This window comes from Artibeus jamaicensis, unplaced genomic scaffold (genome assembly GCF_021234435.1).
Source record: "Artibeus jamaicensis isolate MK-2021 breed Jamaican fruit bat unplaced genomic scaffold, CSHL_Jam_final contig_685, whole genome shotgun sequence".
NCBI lineage: Eukaryota > Metazoa > Chordata > Mammalia > Chiroptera > Phyllostomidae > Artibeus > Artibeus jamaicensis.
This window is the reverse complement of record NW_026521924.1, coordinates 12,725,289-12,747,388: the sequence shown is the minus strand read 5'-3', so window position 1 is coordinate 12,747,388 and position 22,100 is coordinate 12,725,289. Positions and strand designations below refer to the sequence as shown.

Here is a 22,100-nt window from a genome sequence, read left to right as displayed (position 1 = left end):
GTCAGAGAGCAGGAACTGTCCACCCTGGTGGCTCTCATGCCTGACTTCCCATGAGTGACACCTAGGAAGCAGGAATCTGTCCGAAATGCAGATCACCAGGCCCCCTACAGGAGGGGCGGCAGGCAGCTCTACCCTCACCTGGGCGTGCTCTGTGCCGACCCCATGCTGGTGGCTCCTCTGGCTCCCGAGGGTGGGGCAGACAGGACAACCCCCGGAGGGAAGGGCTCCCTGAGGCTGTCGACCTCATCCTGTCTCATGCCATGACAGGATGAAGCTAGGAGCCCTCCCCACCGCACCCCATGATTCTGCTACAAATGCTGGGCTTTCCCTAGAACGTGAGCACGCCAGGAGGTTTGGGCAAGAATCTGGAATGCCCTAGACATCTAAAGCCAAGGGCACAGGAAAGCCTCATCAGCCGAGAGGAAAGCCCCCCAGTGCAGACCCCAAAGTCTCTTGTGAGGCTGCATCAAGGGAAGTGCCATCAAGAGGCAGAGGGAAGGGCACGGCCACCTTTGGGACTTCTGAATCCCCTAGGGACTCTTTCAAACACCGATTCCTGAACCCCAGACCCAGATCTCTAAGTCCCTGGGTGTGGACTGGAGTCCGAGAAGGTGAATTTTTAATAATTCAGGGTAAGGACTGCAGCTGTCTCTGCCCCGTGTGGGGAGAGAGAACACCAGCTTCCATCCCTGAGGGCCCTCCCCCGGAGCAAGGCAGCAGGCCTGTGGGAGGGGAGGGACAGCAGGCAGCTCCGAGCCCTGGGGGGCTAGAGGGTCCCCACAGCCTGTCCACAGGGGCCTGCGATGGAATCTCAAAGATAAAATATGAAGCCTCTCCGGGCTACTCCTTCCCAGATGGGCTCGGAAGGAAAGAGGAAAAAGCCTGGTGCAGTTTCCCACTACCGTTCTTCTAGTGATTAGAATCCATTCCACACAGTAAACAATTATAAGAGCACATATTTTCCCTCTGGGACTCCATAAAACCAAATTTTGAATGAAAAAAAAAATGCAGCCTACAAACAAGCAGTTCTCCTAAAACGGGGCCCAGACAGAAGAGACCTATGCTGCCAGCCAAGGAGGGCGCTCACCTGCCCCCCCAGGCCTGCCCCCCACAAGCACACCTTCCTGCAAACCCACATGCGCATTTGACCTGAGTTCCAGCCTGACAGGGCTGCAGTGCCTGCTGACGGCTGCCCTGTGACAGTCCCACTTTGAATGGGTGCAGCTGGGGGACAGGAGCATGACGACTCAGAGGCAACCCACCAGGAGGAGTCCACAGCGGACGTCAACCATCGCTTTATTAAGGCTCGCTGGCCGGGTCTGAGTCATTCGCGGTGCAGACCCCTGCCACGGCCCACTGGGGCGACACTGAAGGCAGACGCTCTCTCTCAGACCCGGAGCAGCAGTCCACCCGGCTCCACACCCACCCACCCTGCAGACTGCGGGTGTGAGGTTATTCGGGTAACTTGGAGGCCCTCAGCAGGGTGGGGCTGGCTCTAGCAGGCCCTGGGCTCCGGCAGGGCTGAAGTGGGGTGGCAGGGAGGTACAGGAGGGCAGGGACATCTCTCCCCCATCCCGCCTGGCCCAAACTATGGCTTTGTGATCCTGTTGCCACTTGAGCTGGAGTGGAGCGCCCCTCCCTCACCCTCACTCCAGGCTGTGCTGCACTGTGGGGGGCAATAAAGGCGAAGCCCTTGGGAAAGAAGAGGCCCCTCCGTGCCTGGGACCTGGCCAGACCTCAGGGAGCTAGGACCCCCATTTCTGCTCCTCCCAACAAGTCTCCTCGGATCCAGGCCAGTCCCTCAGAGGTGGACCCGCAACACGTCCTGGCCGGCGAACGGCTGCTGGCAGGCTGCGCACGCCACGGGCAGGCAGTGCTGCTTCTCACCCAGGCAGGGCCGGCAGAGGAGGTGGCCACAGGGAAGCTGGTACACGGGCTCCTTTCGGAAGTAGGAAGAAAAGACTCTTTTGCAGGAGGCACACTCGGGGCCCAGGACACTCCCAGGCTGCTCTGGAAGATCAGGGAGGAAAGCAGAGGCCAGAGTTAGGGAAAGCTGCCCCTGTCCAGGCTCCATCCTGGAGGCAGGGCTCACACCTGGAGTGGGACAGAGCTGCCCCACCCTCTACCCTGCCTCATCCGGGCTGCATTCCTCCCAGGCCGCCTCTGGCTGAGCTGGGAGCACAGGTACCACAGAGCCTGGAAACCTGAAAGGTCTCCTCTCCATCATCAAATCTCAGTGCTCCCACGAATGCTCAAAAACAGCTGGTTTCTGAAGGCAGACGGAGAACACCGGGCCCTTCCTCCCAGTCTCCCAACAAGAGGTACTTTCCTCTGGGACAGGCTCCCAAGGCCAGAGCAAGGCACAGGCTCACCCTGGCGACCCTGGTAAATTATAAAAAAGGTGCAATGTGACAAGAAAAAGAAGAGCAGAAAATGGCCTGGAGTATCAGGGTGGGGCAGGCCATGGGTATAGGGCGGTCATGGGGCAGGGCTGAGGCCTGGCTGAGCAGACCTGCAGCAGAGCCTGGGCCTGCTTCTCTTCAGCCCAGCAGCTCCCCTCCCCAGCTGTCAATCCCCTTCCTGGGCTGCCAGCTCCCTCTCTGCCCACACTTCCCAAAGGGCCTCCTGAATGAGGGCCACGGTGGGCAGGACTGGCCCCCCTCCCAAGCTGCACCTGCTCTCCTTCTCTGGTGACCCTTGACTAATGAGGCTGCTTTTCCTCTTCCAATCTGCACCCCTCTGGAGAGGGCAAGGACGGCTTCCTGGGGAAGAGCCGTGAGAATGAAAAGGGGCCAGCCATGCAAAGACTGAAAGGGACAGCAGGTACAAAGAATGGCTGGTCCATTAAAGAAATAAGACACAAAGGTGTGACATGTGACAGTGTGGCTCCAGATGAGACGGCAGAGGAGGGAGGGGAGGGCAGGGCTGGAGCTGCAGGACGTCGCAGGCAACAGGAGTTTCGATTTTATTCCCAGTGCAATGGGATGTGATGGGGGAATTCCAAGAAGTGGAGGACCATGACCTCGTTTACAATGTAAGGTCTCTGGCTCCTGTGAGGACGAGGGGCATGGTAAGGAAAGTGTGGCTGTTAGGGAGCAGCAGGAGGAAGGGCAGTGGGGCGGAGGACCTCTCCGAGGTCTATGCTGGCAGAGTAGCAACAAGATTTGATGACGAACAGAATGTTAATGTGAGGACACTGAAGGGAAACTAAGGATGACCTGCCTGTCGGAGGCCCGACCAAACAGCAGAAGATGCTGCTCTTTACCCTCAGCGGTGTGATGAGGAGTGGGCAGGAGGGGCGGGCGGGGCTCTGCGCCAGCTGAGTTAGAAAGTTCACTCGGGACACCCATGAGTTTCCACACGGGGTGCCCAGCAGCTGTCAGGGAGGTCGGGGTCTGAGTTCTGAGAAGTAGGAGCTACAGGTGGACATGGGCAGTCACTGGCCAAGTGGACTCTCACTTGGGTGACACAGAGGACAGAGAGAAGAGGGTCCAGGACCATAGTATGAAAGAGAAGCAAGAGTCGGCTAAGGAAACTGCTGCGGGACCACTGGAAATGGGGAGAAGAGCGTAACACCTGGAAGGCCAAGAGAGAAGGTGTTCCAGGAAGGAGGGGCTGCTCAGTCACCTCAGGGCCACCGTGACCATTGTATTCATGGTCATGGAAATCGCTGGTCACTTGGACAAGATCTTGGGAATGGCCAGGATGGAAACAATCGGAGACAAAGAGGGGATGGAGAAGAAGAGATGGCCTGTGCCAAGACCAGAGGAGGGCCCGGCTCCGGAGAGGCAGGAGAAGCGGCGAACGCCTCATCGTCCGCTCCGCCAGGCTTCATCCTGGTGAGGGTGCCCCAGCTTCCCAGTCAGGTCCTCTCCCTTTGCATCCTAGTCGACTCCATCGTCCAGTGTGGTCCCAAGTTCATTTTAGGAAAAAAACTGGCTCAGCAAGCTACCACTGTTCTTTTCTAAACCTAAGGAAATGTTAACAGGAAGAGATGAAGATGCCATACTCAACCCAAACTTCACACTTACATAAAGGGCCCCAGATGTCAGATGGGAGACAGACTAGATGAGAAAAACCACAGAAGAAAAACGAAAGTCCTCAGGATGGAACAATTAACATTAGATCTTATTTATTAAAAAAAAAAGGCTGGCTGGTGTAGCTCAGTGGATTGAGCACAGGCCTGTGAAGCAAAGGGTCGCCAGTTCGATTCCCAGTCAGGGCACATGCCTGGGATGCAGGCCAGGTCCCCAGTGGGGGACACATGAGAGGCAACCACACATTGATGCTTCTTTCCCACTCTTTCTCCTTCCCTTCCTCTCTCTCTAAAAATAAATAAATTTTAAAAAAAAGGAAAAACACAGTAGGGGAGCCAAGCCCTAAGCCCACAGAATTACTAAATAAAGCCTTCCTTCTAAAGTCAAACTTCACAGGCAGCCCCTCAGCTCCCCCTGAAAAAAGAAAGAGACTGGTTCTCCTCCAGGCCTGGGCCTTGGAGCCAAGGAGCTGGCTGGGCATGAAGGTCCGGGAAGCCCCAGAGGATGGCCCAGCGTCCCACTCAAGGGCCCCAAGGAGGTGGGCGGGACCCACTTTACCTGACTCTGTGGCTGCCCTCCAGGAAGTGCTGGTCTCTCTCGTGCCCTCGTGCTGGAGCTGCCCCCTGGTCAGTCGTGCTGTGAAGGAGGGCAAGGAGCCAAGGGTTGATGTCAAGGCGATTTCCAAGCTTTGTGACAGCTTCTGCTCATGGGACACCGGATCTGTCAAAAGATGCACAGACAACATCCAGAGAGAAGTTTGACAAAAGAACACAAAGGCCACAAAGGAATGCAAAAACGGCACCTCCAACTTTAAATAAACACAGATGTAAAGAAAGTCCTCCTCCATGTCTACTAGCGCGGACTGTGATGACAGCATACCAGAGTTAAAGGCTGAGGACCCTGGCAGTTGCTACCCATCCCACCCGCTTTCTGGGCTCTGCGCTCCCTCCTCCTCTTCCTGGGAACTGCTGGGCACGCAGGGGCCACCTTGTGGCTCATCTGCAGAACTGCACCCTGCTTTCTAAAGGCCTCCCTGCAGGACAAGGAAATGACTTCGCAGGCAAACATCCAGCCCTGGCCCTGCACCCAGCTCTCTGCCCCCATTCCCTCCCCAGCAGTCACGGATCGCTCTTTCCATCTCCTCCTTTCTGGAGAGACCCCACCACTGGCAGGGCCGATGGCCTGCACTCTCTAGGAGCTTGTGTCCTCTCCTGTTGGGTAAAGCAAAGCAGTTATTACTGAGTGGAAAAAGCGCTCTGCCCACTTCACTTTGGAGGGTCCCCAGAAAGCCAAACAATGCGCTCAGGCCGAAGGCAATGGGGGAGGGAGACAGCTGCCCAAGGAGGGACCGAGACCTGCCTGGTTCACAAAAATGCCTATGGTGGTGAGTGGGATGTTTTTCTACAGTTTACAGGACATCAGCTTGGACCCTTGAAGGACCACTGGGGCAGCATGCTCCTGTGTCACCAACATTATCTATCAAGGCCAACACCAAGGAAAACCTCTCCAGACATCCAGGTCTAAGTACCTTTCTCCTGGTCTCGCCCATCTTACCTCAAATGCTTCCAGGAGTCTCTGGGGGTCATGTTAACTATAATTTACACCCCAAACCAGAGAAGGCACAGATGTAACCCTTTTTTTAAAAAAAGAAATGTATTTATCTTTAGCCCTGGCTGGTGTGACTCAGTGGTTGAGTGCTGGCCTGCAAACCAAAGGGTCACCAGTTTGATTCCCAGGAACCCAGTCGGGGCACATGCCTAGGTTGCTAGCCAGGTCCCCAGCAGGGGGCACACGAAAGGCAACCACACATTGATGTTTCTCTCCCTCTTTCTCCCTCTCTTCCCCTATAAAAATAAATAAATAAAATGTTTAAAAAAATTTTTAGCTTTAATTACAGTCAATAGGCTGAGTGACTAATGCATGTAGAAAGCTGTGGTTCCAGGAACTGGATGCCTCACCAGACCTACCCCGACTCCAGGAGGCCGGCAAGCAATTCAACCTTTGTGCTCCAGGAGGACTGCAAGTGATCAAGATGGTCTCTGAGCCACTGTCCTCCAGGCAGAGAACCACTGCTGGTCAGCAGATGAAGGGATGCTAGAAAAATTGCTGGACTGCAACTTCTACCCAATCAACCTTTTTCCCTGAATTCCAAACCCCTTACCTACTTTTTTCCTGAATTCCAAACTCCTTACCACTCCTCTCCATCCCCTTACAAAAAAAAGGCTGGCTTGAGACATGTGAAGACGAGTCGTTAGGGTTTAAGGCATATAACCTGCCATCTTCTCAGATCACTGACCACCTGAATAAGCACCATAACGATTCAATCCTTGTCTCTACTTACTGGTTCAGGCAGTAATGGGCAGCACAAACGCTGACTTTTCCAGTTTCAAAGAGCTAGCTACAAAAGCACCAGGTACTCACAATCATAGGGAGTAATACTAAATATATAAAGGGTAATTGAGGCTAAGACTGTTAAATTGTTTCAGTTTAGAAAAAGGTACTTTCTAATTTGTCTTATCAAGCTCAAGCACATAAATCACCCATACCAAACCTGACCCTATAGGGCGGGTACACACACACACACTCCAGTTTAATCCCACTGACGAGTGCAGAGTCCTACACGAAACACCCACAAACAGAACCATGAAGCCCGTTACGAGAAGCACGACCAAATGGAGTTTACTCTGGGAATGTCATAATGGTTCAATATGAAGAAGTCTATTCATGCACTGCCTCACATTAAAAGGCCCAAGGATGAAATGAAATGAAATAAAATAAAATAAGACCCAAGGATGAAAAATCATTCATTTCTGTTGACACTGGAAAGGAATTAGACAAAATTCAACCTCCAATCTTAGATAAACACAGTCAATAAAACAGGGAGAAATGGTGTTGAGTATCTGAAACGGTCCCGATGAACCCCGCCTCCTGACACTTGTGCCCGAGTGCCCCTCCCCTGGGGAGTGGGCTGGGCTTCAGTGACTTGCTTCCCACAGAGCAGAGCAAAAGGGATGGGATGCCATGTCCATGGTCAGAGTACATGAAGCCGACTTCCACCTTCCCTGCCCACACTCGGGCACACAGCTTACCATGTTGTGTGCTGCCTTTGAGAGGCCCACAAGGCAAGGAACTGAGTCCAGACTCCGGCCACCAACCAATAAGAAGTGAAGCCTTCAGTTCAACAATTCAGCAAGAAACTCAAACTTGCAACAACCATGTGAGTTTGGAAGTGAATCCTTCCCCAATCAAGCCTTGAGATGACCACAGCCCCTCGGAAGGACCTGAAGCAGATGATCCATCCAAGCAACTTCATTCCTGGCTAGAGAAGCTATGAGGTAATGAATGTGTGGTGCTTTAAGCTAGTAAGTTTTGGGGTGACTTAAGCTGGCAAAGCATAAAACAAAGGGCAACAGCCAGGCATGGACACAGGGCAGCGGGTTACCTGCTGAGCAGTCCATGTGTGTCAGACCGAGCTCACTGGCAGCTTTCAGTTTCTTAGGGGTGTGCTCTGAGGTAGTGGGTGAGACCGGGAGGGCCGTAGAAAAACAGGACGCATTTACACCAACGCTGCTGTCGGGGGCATGTTCAGCCTGCTCCATCTTCCTTTTCCGGGATGGCAGAGCAATGGCAGAAGGGGTCACTGCCGACGCAGTCTGTGCTCTCCCAAGCAGGTGGCAGCCGGGGATGGAGTGCTGCAGCAGGAAGTGGTCGATCCGGGCCTTCAGGGAGGGGTGAGGCAGGGGCTGGGAGTGTGGAGTAAAGGCTACCCCTGTGAAGGGGTCACTGGGCACTCGGCCCCACGTGGCTTCACTGCGGTTACACTTCTCCAGCGTGCTCTGGTCGATGACCTTGCCAGAGGGCAGCAGCATGGGGCAAGGCATGATCTCCAGGGTGATGGGATCCAGGAACTCCTCAGGCACATCTGGAATTACCTCAGCCAGTTCCTGCAGGCTGGAGGTAGCCTGCTGGCCCTCAGGCTGGGTCCCAGGGTCACAGTCACTCTCCATGGGCAAGGTCGGAGCCTGCAGAGCCAAGTCCTGAGGGAGGCTCTCTGAGGCAACCAGCAAGACACTGTCTATCACCTCCTGAGAGCAGGTTTTGGCTGGCTGACCCCACACTTCCAACCGCTTGATGCAAGGGATGCCACTGCCTGTCACATGGGTGATGCAGATCTTGAGATGGGCCACGTGGTTAAGGGAAAGAGTCCCTTTGTTCCAGAGCTCCTGGGCCACAGCAGCAGGAGAGGGGAGTGTAGCTTCCACAGAGGCAAATGGTGGCCTGGCCTTGAAGCCCCTGTGGCTAAACACCACTTGGCTCTGGTTTTTCAACAAGACTTTGCCCACCAAGGTGAATGCCTCCTTGTCGGGGACAGAAGGCTCGGCTGGCCCCAGGGTCCAGCACGCTGGGGTGTTCCAAGACGCTCTGCTGGATAAGGCAGACGTGTACACCTCCAGGCCGGTGACATTCTGGCCTCCCCGAGCTGTGAGGTCCATGTTAACCCTACAGATTTCCACACTGAAGGGAAAGGAAACCGTCACGTGGACTGGTGGCTTAATAAAATACTCTGTCCTGAAACCACGGCTTCTCTTCGTGAGATCTTCAGAGATAAGATTCTCTACTTCATAGCCATCGGCCGATATCTAGATTGGATGACAAATGTAAGACAAGTTGTTATGACATCCAAATGAAGACAACTCGTTTTCCAGAATGTGCCCCTTCTAAGACAATTCTTTAAAGAAAACCTGAAGTTCCTCATTTCAAGTTTCCTCCAGTGCCTCAAATTCTGTTGGTGGTTATTGTTGTTTTGCAGGTACCTGAGATCAGGTCAGAGGGCAATGGTGGCCCCGAGTACTGTCCGTTCTTTAAAAATATGAGCAACAAAACTCTGCCCACCACATCTCTGTGACAAGGGGGCAGATATACTGGTGGTTTTTTATTTCGGAAGATGAAAACATGCATACTTAGGGAAAAACAAAGATGTTCATTAAAGTTCTCAATTTTGTATTTGGACTAAGCATCATAACAAGTTCCCTCGGAAGGCATAACAAGCTTCTTGTCAATCTATGAATGGTGAAACTCAGTTTTTAAAAAAATGTGTGCAGAGGAAGAAGGATCACCAAAAAATGATGGGTTATTTAAAAGTGAATGTGCCAGAAGATGGGATTATAAATAACTTCTTTCCCTTTTAGTATTTCAAACACTTGTTAAAACCAATGGAGGGGACTTCCGTCAAGAAGGAGGCGTAAGTGGCCTTCTCGCACAACCAAGTTTCAAGACAAAAAGTTTTAGTAACAAAAAACGCAGCCAAAACATGGAAAATTGAACTACATGGAAGTCCGAAAACAATGAACCATTCAGCCAGACCAGTAAGAGGGGCAGAGCCAGCGGCTGGCAGAGCTGGTTGTGCAGGAAAATTCGACCAGACCAATCCACGCGCGCAGGCGGCGGTTGATGGATCTGAGGTGTGGAGTTGCAATGGGCAGACCCAGTGAGGGTGCAAGGTGGCAGGCTGACTGAGGTCACGCATTCACGCGCAGATAAACCAGCGAAAGAACAAGCACCGAGACAGACCGCGCAGGCCCCAGCAGCAGTAAGCAGCAGAGGGGACCATCATTGTCCCTCTTTGACCCCACCCCCACATACAGTATCACAACCCAGTGACCTGGGCGGCCTCACCCTGGTGAACACCTAGGGCTCCTCTCCTCATACTTAACGGGCGCGAACAGACCAAAACATGGCTGAAGAACAACTCAGAGCCCCAGAGCCCATAACTCTAAGTGACCAAGAAATAGCCAAACTTCCAGATGCACAATTCAAAACACTGGTGATCAGGATGCGCACAGAACTGGTTGATTTTAGACACAAATTAGAGGGACAAATGAAGGCTAAACTAATTGAAATGAAGGGAAATGCACAGAAAACCAATAATGATGGAAAGAAAACTGGGACTCAAATCAATGGAGTGGACTGCAAGGAAGAAAAAAATGACCAAACAGAAAAGGATGAAGAAACAAGAATTCATAAAAATGAGGATAGGCTTAGGAACCTCTAGGACATCTTTAAATACTCCAACATCTGAATTATAGGGGTACCAGAAGGGGAAGAGGAACAGCCACAAGTGGAAAACTTATTTGAACAAATAATAAAGAAGAATTTCCCCAATCTGGCAAAGGAAATAGACTTCCAGGAAATCCAGGAAGCTCAGAGAGTCCCAAAGAAGTTGGACCCAAGAAGGAACACACCAAGGCACATCATCATTACATTAGCCAAGATTCAAATGAAGCAGAGAATCCTAGAAGCAGCAAGAGCTAAGGGAACAGTCACCTACAAAGGAGTTCCCATCAGACTGTCAGCTGATTTCTCAAAAGAGACCTTACAGGCAAGAAGGGGCTGGAAAGAAGTATTCCAAGTCATGAAATCCAAAGACCTACAGTCAAGATTGATCTATCCAGCAAAGCTTTCATTTAGAATGGAAGGACAGATAGAGTGCTTCTCAGATAAGATCAAATTCAAGGAGTTCATCATCACCAAGCCCTTATTATATGAAATGTTAAAGGGACTTACCTAAGAAAAAGAAGATAAAAAAGATGAACAGTGAAAGGACAGCAAACTCACAGTTATTAACAACCACACCTAAAACAAAAGCAAACTAAGAGGACAGCTAGATCAGGAGTGAACCATAGAAATGAAGATCACATGGAGGGTTAGGAACAGGGGAGTGGGAGAAGGAGAAGGGGGGAGAAGGTACAGAAAATAAGTAGCAAAGATGGTAGGTAGAAAATAGACAGGGGGGAGGGCAAGAATAGTAGGGGAAATGTAGACTCTAAAGAACTTGAAACTGGTGGTCATAAACTAAAGGGGGGAGATTGGTGGGGGAGGGGTGTGCAGGGTGGAGGGGAATGAAGGGGGGGAAATAGAATAACTGTAATGGCATAATCAATTAAAAAAAGAAGAAAAAAAGGGGAAAAAAAACACCAAAAAACCAATGGAAACTTTAAGGTATCTTTGAAGGAGTCAGCTTAATAATCTGGGCACCTGAAACAGCACGCTGTGTGCAGAAGCTCCAAACTAGGGTTGGGGTCCAATTCTCCCCTCAGAGCTTTCTGATTCCCTGTTGAGCTGTAGAAAGATCCCCTCCTTACACAAAAGGGCAGGCAGCTCAATTCACATAAAGAAGAAGGAATACAAATTACAAATATAAGCTATTATCCCTAGCATTTGAAATGAGAAGAAGAGGGGCAGAAAGAGTATTCTGACCTTCACTATGACTCTGAGTGAAACTCAAACTTCTCGTCAGAGGGAAAAGCACACTGAAGACGACCTTCCACAGAACGAGCCACAGCCCACCTTGTGGCAGAGCTGTCTGACCCTAGAGGTGCAGCCTGACCCACAATTGTCTAAATAGCGCCTGGCGGGATCTAAAGCAATGAGGGTGAAAGCACATTGAACCTGACTTAAGTTCGCTACACAAGGCAGGAAAGGGGGAAAACCATGAAATATAGCTCTAGTGTATTCATTTATGTGCGTGTGCTTGTTTTGTTTACCTTGTTGCAGTAAATTCTTGGTCTGAATTGTGGGAGGCAAAGGTTTATTACCATCTTTGTGGCTGCAAGGACAGTTTCCAGTTGGCATCAGAAACAGCCTTAAAATAAAAAATAAAACTCGGTATTAGACAAGTTAAGATTCCATTTTAGACTTTCAGGAGTTGATTCCTAAGAGAAGAGACCCAAAGAGGGTAACAACAAAAACTCTCAGTCCTGGCCAGTGTGGCTCAGTTGGTTGGAGTGTCATCCTGTAAACCAAAGGATCTTGGGTTCGATTTCCAGTCAGGGCACATGCCTAGGTTGCGGGTTCAGTCCCTGGTTGGGGCACACATGAGAAGCAACCGATCAATGTTTCTCTCTCAAATTGGAGTTTCTCTCCCTCTCTCTCCCTTTCCCACTCCTAAAATCAAAAGGCATGCCCTCATGTGAGGATTTTTAAAACAACTTTCATACACACACTCTCAGGGCCTATCCTCACTCTCCTTAGCTTCCATGTAACGCAGGGAGAAAATCAGTCAGTGCAAAACTGCGGAGGAGATTCCTGTTGCAGACTGGGCAGCTGTTCTAAAGACCCAGCGGCAGCACGGGGTCAGCTCTGTGGGGGGCTCCCCACGGGAACGGGAGGCCCAACAATGGCTGAGCTTAGAGAAAGGAACAGGCCTGCCTACCCGGAGGGTTCAGAATAGGAAGGGTCATCACGGAAAATAATCACAGTGGTACTAAGCATCTTTGTTTTTAATACTTGTCAGTGCAATTACATTTTCTTATTAAAACAAAAACTAGGAAAGTCAAAAACATTATTGACAAATAAAAAACCTCAGGGTTGGGAAGCACCTTAAAAGGACATCTAATCCAAACAGTCATTTAAATGACGACTGTTCAGGGTGGAGAGGAACAGGTGAAGACAGTGGAAAGGTACAAGCTTGCAGTCATAAGAGAAGTAAGTTCTAAAGATAAAATGTGCAGTACGGTAACCACAGTTAGGGACACTGAACTACACATTGGAAAACTGCTGAAAGAGTAGATCTGAAAAGTTCTCATCAGCAGAAAAAACTGCACGAGGTGATGGATATTAGCAATTTATCACAGTAATCATTTTGCAGTACGCGAGTCTACACAAATCGAACCATTATGTTGTACATATTAAAACTTTTACAGTGTTACATGTCATTACAGCGCAATAAAGTTGGAAGAAAAATGACCAGTCTCATGGCCTCTGGCACTCCCCATGGGGACACAGGGCAGCCACCAGCAGCACCCCTTGCACTGCGAGCCTGTCCAGTGGATCTAGACTCCTTGGGTGAGGCCCGCCAGCCATTCCATGCTTTTCCTTCTGGCCCACAAGACTATTAAAAGCTTCTGTTAGCCCGACAGGGACAGGGCCACCCTCTGAAGTCTGTGTTGTCACGATCCGTCAGTGCCACTGGCAGAGGCCGGGCATGCTGGGTGTCCTATAACACCTTGGTGAGCAGTTTCTGCACCGTGAAGATCTGCCACGGGGCCTTAAATATTTATGATCTCAGCCTAGTCCCGAACACCGTTTTATCCATAAACACAAAGTAAATTTAACATGGTTTTAATATCTGCTAAATTCCCCAGGAAGGGAAGAAAGACTGTACTTTGTTTTGTTCAGATCTTTACCAAGAGGTGCTTACCATTTCTGAAAACAGCATCACTGAGAGTAACGTCAATACACTTGACAGTTGGCGCCAGCCTATGTTCTCGGTGATTCTGCATGTTGGTAAAAGTTTCTGATGACTTTATACCTCCTAGTATGGTCATACCCAAACACTTACAGGTAAAAATACATTTTATGACCACAATTTAAAATGTCTCCTGCATATTACCATCTGTTTTGGCATCTGTGTGTGTGCGTACACACGTTTACGTACACCTGAACAGTCAGGCTGTGGCAAGCCGGCTTTACAGGTGTCCGCATGGAGAGTAACACAGTAATTAATAAACACACTACAAGAACAGACTCTGCTCTGCACACGCACAGCTGTGAACCCACTCTGGCCCCACGAGGTGTGTGTGCACGCACTGCTGTGGGGAGCTCTCCCTTCCCCTCTCTGCCTGATGGGCAGGACTTTGGTGAGAAAACAGAGATACAAACTTTGTTATAATATCAAAATGCTGAGAAGTGGTTAATATTAGTAAGATAAAGGACCACTAGTGCGCAGTCGTCTCTATCTCCACAGTCCACATCTTAGGCCTTTTTTCTCTCAGGGGAAAAAACCAAACCCTGGCAGAGGTAGCAATGCCAATTCCTTGAAGTACCGATTTGATTTCCTACTGGTAGCCACTGACTTTACCAACATTTACTTTCTTCCAATCTCCTTGCTATTTTCTTGGACATTTCATACCGTGGTCTTTTAATGCATTCTATATGTCATGAAATTGATTTCTCTGAGAATCTAAATGCCAAGACCAAGCGAGCCTGGCAGGGTCTTCTTGCAGACATGACAAAGAGCTTTCCCGTGAGTACAATAAAGTCAGATGGAAAAGTCTCCGAGACTTACCTGAGTACCCAACTGAACAGTAAATGAGATGGAGGGGCCCAGCTGTGACTGCCCTCAGGACAGCTGCCCTCTGCCTTTAACCCCTGGCTCAGACGCCTGCCTCTGGCTGGACCTGAGAGATGGCCAGGATGAGAGGGGCAAGACTGAACAAAGGGTTTTCAAACTTTTGTTATCTCTTAAGTTTTAAAAATTCCACCTCAGCTACCTGAAAGAATCTGACTGCCCCACTAATCAACGTGATCATTTAAAAGGTATTATCCAGCCCTGGCTGGTGTGGCTCAGTGGATTGAGCACAGGCCTGTGAACCAAAGGATCGCTGTTCGATTCCCAGTCAGGGCACATGCCTGGGCTGCAGGCCAGTTCCCAGCAGGGGACGCATGAGAAGCAACCACACATTGATATTCTCTCCCTCTCTCCTTCCCTTCCTCTCTAAAGATAAATAAATAAAAACTTTTAAAAAAATAAAGTAAAAGGTATTATCCACACTGTGTCTCAGCAAGCATGGGGCTCACTCTCCTACTGAGTCGACAAACAAGGACCCTCTAGTAGTTAAAAAAAAAAACAACAAAAAAAAACAATGGCCAGGGAGGCACATACATAAAATGACTTGGAGGAAATTACCACGGATTTCATTCTATTTAAATCTTACCAACTGGTCAGCCCTAAAGTGGGTACTAATACCCTTATTTTGCAGATGAAGAAACTGAGACTCCAAGAGAGGTTAAGCTGGGAATCACATGCCAAACCTTCTCAACCACCCTGGTTACCGTCTACTTGGACACCATTTACCTTGAAGGATTCACCACGAAGTCGTACGAATACCTTACAACTTCTTTTTCTCCCTGCTACTCAGGTCGAGGTTTGGTATCATGCATTTCTTAAAAATCAATTCTTCTGAACTTAAAATGAACGTGGCTATGCTCTACTATGCAGAAATTTGGAAACCCTGGCCGCCCTTCTCAGTATGTACTGGATCAAACATCGAACTGTTTTTTGAGGAACACCTTGAGGTAAGCTAGCCTTCTAGCATCTCACTTCATCACAGGTTAATTCCATCAGTCAGCTATTAAAGCATACAGATCCTCACCTGACAGAAACAGCCTACCTGTTCTTCACAGCACTTACCCAAATCGAGTTTGGGCGAATTGAAGGAGAGTGTTCAGTCCATCCACGCTAATTCTTTTTAGTACCCGCCCATGTGGCACCTCGTGCCTCCTGGCCCGGCATCCCTGGTGGCCGCTGTGTTCATATCCCACACCACCAGGTGCCAAACTTCTTAGCAATATGGATCCTCAGCTGTAGCAAAAAAAAAAAAAAATGTAACACACTGATAAAATTCAGTGGCCATTCTCAGATTTACAGGTCACCAGGGTGACACCCCAGCTGAGCAGCACAATTTTAGTCTCTAAGGCGAGTTACTCCAGAGAGCTGCCCCTCAGAGCAGAGCACTAAACGCCCCCCCCCCCACATGCTCACTCCCACCACCGCCCTCATGCAGCCCTCAATCCTCTGCAAACATGCTTTGCCAAACTGTTTGCTCGTTCTGGGTGGCCCATCACTAAGGGATTTGCTAAGAAACATCTCCATAAAATCAGGTGTTTTTATCAGGTTATCAAAACGAGCACTCTCGGCTCAGCAGTCTCCCTCTGTAGGCCTGTGAGAAAACTGAAAGCAGCTGCTTCTCCCAATCCACTTAGCACTTTATGGTATGGATATGAATGATAGAACTGATCATACCATTTCTTTATTTAGGCTGCTAAAAGCTCAGGATAACATCTGTGGTCCATCCCTGAAATTTATCTTTGCCTAAATTCTTTTTTTTTAAATACATTTTGTTAATTATGCCATTACAGTTGTTCTATTCCCCCCTTCATTCCCCTCCACCCTGCACACCCCCTCCCCCACCATTCCCCCCTTTAGTTTATGACGTGTCTCAAGTTCTTTAGATTCTATATTTCCCCTACTATTCTTGCCCTCCCCCCTATTTTCTACCTACCGTCTATGCTACTTATTCTCTGTACCTTCTCCCCCTTCTCCTCCTCCCACTCCCCTGTTGCTAACCCTCCATGTGATCTTCATTTCTATGGTTATGCTCCTGATCTAGCTGTCCTCTTAGTTTGCTTTTGTTTTAGGTGTGGTTCTTAATAACTGTGAGTTTGCTGTCCTTAATACTTGTTCATGTTTTTTTAACTTCTTTTTCTTAGGTAAGTCCCTTTAACATTTCATATAATAAGGGCTTGGTGATGATGAACTCCTTGAATTTGATCTTATCTGAGAAGCACTTTATCTGTCCTTCCATTCTAAATGAAAGTTTTGCTGGATAGAACAATCTTGGTTGTAGGTCTTTGGTTTTCATGACTTTTGCACCCCTTCTTGCCTGTAAGTTCTCTTTTGAAAAATCAGCTGACAGTCTGATGGGAACTCCTTTGTAGGTGACTGTCCCCTTATCTATTGCTGCTTCTAGGATTCTCTGCTTCATTTGAATCTTGGCTAATGTAATGATGATGTGCCTTGGTGTGTTCCTTCTTGGGTCCAACTTCTTTGGGACTCTCTGAGCTTCCTGGATTTCCTGGAAGTCTATTGCCTTTGCCAGATTGGGGAAATTCTTCTTTATTATTCGTTCAAATAAGTTTTCCACTTGTGGCTGTTCCTCTTCCCCTTCTGGTACCCCCGTAATTTGGATGCTGGAGTATTTAAAGATGTCCTAGAGGTTCCTAAGCCTGTCCTCATTTTTATGAATTCTTGTTTCTTCATCCTTTTCTGTTTGGTCATTTTTTTCTTCCTTGCGGTCCACTCCATTGATTTGAGTCCCAGTTTTCTTTCCATCATTATTGGTTTTCTGTGCATTTCCCTTCATTTCAATTAGTTTAGCCTTCATTTGTCCCTCTAATTTGTGACTAAAATCAACCAGTTCTGTGCGCATCCTGATCACCAGTGCTTTGAACTGTGTATCTGAAAGTTTGGCTATTTCTTCATCACTTAGATTTATTGGCTCTGGGGCTCTGAGCTGTTCTTGAGCCATGTTTTGATCTGTTTGTGCTTGTTGCCTATGAGAGGCGCCTTAGGTGTTCACCAGGGCGGGGCCACCCAGGTCACTGGTTTGTGATGCTGTGTGTGGGGGTGGGGTCAGAGAGGGAAAATGGCGGTTCCCTCTGCTGCTTCCTGCTGCTGGGGCCTGCGCAGTCCATCTCACTGCTAGCTCCTTCACCCGTTTATCAGTTTGGCTGAAGGGTTCGTTGTTGTCAGACTTCCGTGTAGTTCAATTTTCTATGGTTTGGCTGCGTTTTTGTTGCTAAAACTTTATTGTTTTTAAACTTAGTTGTGCGAGAAGGTGCAGTGCTTCCACCTACACCTCCATCTTGGCAGAAGTCTATCTTTGCCTAAACTCTTCACTACTTTTTATGTCAGAGTGTGTATTGTGAAAGTTATCTTAAAATAATTTTGGAACAGGATGGGGTATAAATAATAAACCATTTTCCTTTTTGTGGACATTTAGATTGTTTGAGACTTTATACTATTATAATATTAAGATAAAAAGTTTAAGTAGATTTTTGTTTTAGTACAATTTTGCCTACTTTTTCTTAAGGGGTCCTACATGTTTCTTATTAAGCTTGCTCTTTATGAACAGGATCCTTTTATCCCATTAATTTTTCTAAAGTTATTCCTATATATAGGAAAGGTTTTCACTTTGGTGTTTTTACTATGTATGCCGTTGTCTCACTGAATTGATTTTAACCGATTTTCAACTGCTTTTTTTGGAGGATTCCACAATCTCAGTAATAAATGAGAGCCCCTTTCTTAAAATGAGAACTCTGATTTGTCCCTCCTCATTACACAGCCAGAACTCCCAGAATTATGTGAAGTTGCTTTGCTTGTTTTGTTCCCACTAGAAGATGCCTCTAGTGCTTCAGTTTGAACATAATGTTGACTGTTAGGTTGAAATACTCTTTTTATGCTAACAAAGCATTCTAATTTTCATAGTTTCTTAGGAAAAAACTGTTTTGTATTCTGCTTTTATCTGTATGTTGACTTTTATTATTTTTCTTATCTAATAGACTAATGAGATACGACACATTTTTCTCATTTTAAACCTTTCTTTTATTCCTAGGATTAGCAGATTTTATTTTTAAATGTCTTTGTTTCTTAAGGAACAAACATTTATTTCTCACAGTTCTGGAAGCAGAGAAGTCCAAGATTTAGAGTCTGGTGAAGGCCCACTTCCTGGTTCGCTGAAGGCCATCTTTCTGCTATGTTCTCACATGGCGAAAGGGCTTTAAATTTTTTCAAATTGTACTAAATCTGACTGCTCATATTTTATTTTAGGTGAGATATCATGGCACATTTACACATTTACAAGCCCTGTGCTAGACACAGGAGTACAGAGATAGAAACAAAATGGTCAGGTGGTGAAACTATTCTGACGGTACCATAATGATGTCCATGTGGACATCGCGGATTTGTCAAGGCCCAGAGAACTACACAACAAGGAGTAAGCCTTAATGTGAACTATGGACTTCAGTTCGTAACAGTGCACCAATCCTAGCCCCTCAACTGTGACCATGCACCATGGTAATGCGAGGTGTGAGTAAGAGCAGAAACCGTGGGCAAGGGAGAAGAGGAAGATGGGAACACTCCGCTCAATTTTTCTGCAAACCTAAAACCACTCTAAAAAAAACAGTATAATAATAATAGTAATAACAACAAAAAATGATTGGGGGAAAAGGTGACTGAAAACAAACTAGGACTGGAGATCGAATTGAAACAGTGACTGTGCCATTACAGAACAAGTGTGACAGACTGTTTTAAAAGTATCTCACAAATGAGCCCTGGCTGGTGTAGCTCAGTGAACTGAGCATGGGCCTGCGAACCAAAGGACTGCAGTTCGATTCCCAGTCAGGGCACATGCCTGGGTTGCAGGCCGGTTCCCAGCAGAGGACGCACAAGAGGCAACCATAAATTGACATTTTCTTTCCCTCCTTCCCTTCCCCTCTAAAGATAAATAAACAAAATCTTAAAAAAATATCTATCTCACAAATGATGACATATCTTTGGGAAACAGTCACGCCCAAACACTGCAGGAGTCTGTAGGGCTGGATGCCATCTGGGTCTTTGCAGGCTCCTACTGCCCTTCTGGTGCCAACACCCCTGGAACTTTAAAGGTTAAGTGCCTCCTGTCTATGCTTAACCCAGGGTGAAAGAAAAAGCTCACCACATGAAAATGCAAACACCTCGCCCAGGAAGGACACCTCTCCAGTCCAGCCTAGGAAATGGCCAAGTGCTACCTGAACTCTGTAAACACTGTCCAATAAATACTTACAAATCACAGCCTCCTTCTCTAAATTTAGGGCCTAAATACAAGAAAGGCTAGGTCTGACTATAAAATGGCTAAAGTGCCCGGCAGTTCAGATAATAAACTTGGAGACAGATAATAAAGGCATTATAAGATAGCAAGATAACAGAGGTTTTATAAGTAGATTATGTCAATTTGCATTACAGATTTTTCCTATTACAAAATATTGCAGATAAAAGTAAAGATTATAATATAGTAAATGCTCTTATACCCACCACCTAGAGTTAGCAAATGTTAACATTTTAAAATGTTTGCTTCTCATTTCAGTGTTAAGAGCAAAATTTGTAAGGCATAAATAAAAACCAACACCAATTCCACTTCTTCTCCCTTTTTACCAAGAAGCAGCATCCGAAGTGTCTCTCATTCCAATCAGTACAGGGCTGTGTGTGTCCACACAATGTACAGCAGTTTTATGTATTTTTAATGTACCTTAATGATACTATACCACAGTTTTATACCTTGCTTTTCTATTGAGCATTATTATTTTAGGTTTTCTATGTTGAAATGTGTATAACTAGTTCACTCATTTTAACTTCTTCATGGTCCGTTCTCAAGTCCTGAGGCATCACAGACTTCCTTGTCACAGTGACTATGGAATATAAAGTTTTCTAACGAAGCTTTCTGCACATGGCATTCAGAGTGGATAAGGACGGCTTAAAGCAATGTTTTTTCATTTGTGGTTTTGAAATCAAGTTATGGGTTGAAGAAAATAATTGAAAGAGAATACAAACTATCAAACTGCACGTAGCATCGTGTCATGACACTTCTGTTCCATTTTGTACAAATACGTGAACAAATGTCTACCCTAGGTCCAATACAAAATGTATTTCTTAAGTGGCTCTTGATGAAAAAATTTGAAAAGCACTGACCAAAAGTAAACCCAGAAGTCATGGAAGAATTCACAGGAGTAACATTTGAACGGGGACAACTAGGACACATGGCTGACTGCATGGGCAATTGTGAAGAGTGACAGATTACTACATACTAACAGTACAAGAGACGATATATGTTTGAGTATAGGTGCCAAGACCCAAGAAAGAACAGGAAGAAAAGGGGAAGGTTACTAGGGAGAGGGACAGTAAGAGTCAAGGCAGACAGATGGGACAAGGGGAAGAAGGTTCAGGAAATGCCAATATGCCACTTAGTTGGAGAGGAAGGGGGAGGCAGGGCTGGAGAGGCAGGTGGAACCAGACGGAAGGACCTTGAAAGCTGTGCCGTGGGGCTTTAGGATACTGTACTGGGTGGGCTGAGGGAGTGATTTCCAAACCACAGATCAAGAATCAGGAACTCCAGCTCTGACTGGTGCGGCTCAGTGGACTGAGTGTCGGCCTGCAAACCAAAGGGTCACCGGTTTCATTACCAGTCAGGGCACATGCCTGGGTTGTGGGCCAGGCTGGGCTCCCACTAGGAGCCTTGGGAGAGGCAACCACACACTGATGTTCCCCTCTCTCCCTCCCTTTCCCACTCTCTAAAAATAAATAAAATATATTTTTCAAATTATATACTCTAATTTCTGAGCCACAACCAGCATTTAAAAAAATTAAAAACAGAAAATGTCAGAGTGCAGCGCACATGAGAACAAACAGTGCTTTGTGAAACGTTTGTTTCAGATACACATACAGGTATCTGAACCTTTCTTCCTCCCTTCCTTCCTGGGTTTTGATGTAAAAGGTCTTTCTTACTAAGGTTTGTAGTAAAAAATAAGTAAATAAATAAATAAATAAATAAATTGAAAGCTACTGATCAGGGGGGAAGTCGTAGAAGGCTTATAACCAGGAAAAGAAATGACACTAATAAAAAGTCTGCCATTAAGCTCCTAGATAACAGTAATTCTGAACCACTTTGGAGGCGATTCGCCCTTCAAGGGGTTTCCCTTTCCCCTAGCTGATGTGTTCCTACCATCTTTCTTCTGCGCGACAGGAGGGGTTGTCTTGCCAACGGCTTCCTGAAGACATCAAATAAGTATCAAAGTACAAACTACTTAGAAATCAACTGGCAGTCTCAGTTTTGCCTGACATTTTCTTCCTTTAATTTTTTTAAGATGAGAAAGGAGAAAAATTGACTACCTATGACATATTACTGAGTATCTCACAGGGATTTCAAAGCTACCTTACAAAAAATCTTCTATACCTAACAAAAAATCTTTTATTTTTCAAAATTTTAATGAACTTTTTAAGATCATTTTAGGTTTATGTGCAGTTGTAAGAAACAATGAAGATTCTATGTGTACTTAACCAGTTTCCCTCAATGTTAACACCTTGCATAGCTATAGTATAACATCACAACCGGGAATGGACAAATTTCGTAAGTTTTGCACACACACTCATTTGTGTGCCTATTAAGTTTTTTGCAATTTTATTCTATGCATAGATTTGTGTAATCACTACCATAGTGAAGATACAACATAGTTCACTTACGAGGATGCCTTGTACTGCACTTTGAGAAGCCTTCTATTTTAGGGTCGCTGGTTTGACTCCCAGTTAGGGTACATGTCTGGGTTACAGGCCAGGTTCCCTGGTGCAGGGTGCACGAAAGGCAACCACATATTGCTGTTTCTCTCCCTCTCTTTCTCCCTCCCTGCCCCTCTGTTTAAAAATAAATTTTAAAAGTCGGGGAAAAAAAGGAAGCCTTCTATTTTATAAGTCCA

At 47.1% G+C, this 22,100-nt stretch overlaps 1 protein-coding gene across 5 annotated transcripts in view; it reads right to left on the bottom strand.

Moving 5' to 3' along the window:
- Positions 1-1,293: 1,293 nt before the first annotated feature.
- The window catches only part of UBOX5 (U-box domain containing 5), a 35,086-nt gene continuing 14,279 nt past the window's right edge, over positions 1,294-22,100 (bottom strand). For 3 of the 5 annotated variants that reach the window (XM_037147776.2, XM_037147773.2, XM_053671078.1), the window contains exons 2-6: positions 15,229-15,399; positions 11,582-11,679; positions 7,480-8,677; positions 4,596-4,757; positions 1,294-2,010 (exon numbers count right to left, since the gene is read on the bottom strand). In XM_037147776.2, coding sequence (XP_037003671.2) covers positions 1,802-2,010; positions 4,596-4,757; positions 7,480-8,677; positions 11,582-11,635 — 1,623 coding nt within the window. In that variant the 5' untranslated portion in view covers positions 11,636-11,679; positions 15,229-15,399 and the 3' untranslated portion in view covers positions 1,294-1,801. Of the gene's footprint in view, positions 2,011-4,595; positions 4,758-7,479; positions 8,678-11,581; positions 11,680-14,103; positions 14,216-15,228; positions 15,400-22,100 lie in introns of all 5 variants that reach the window. The other 2 variants (XM_053671079.1, XM_037147777.2) reach the window with 2 other exon arrangements.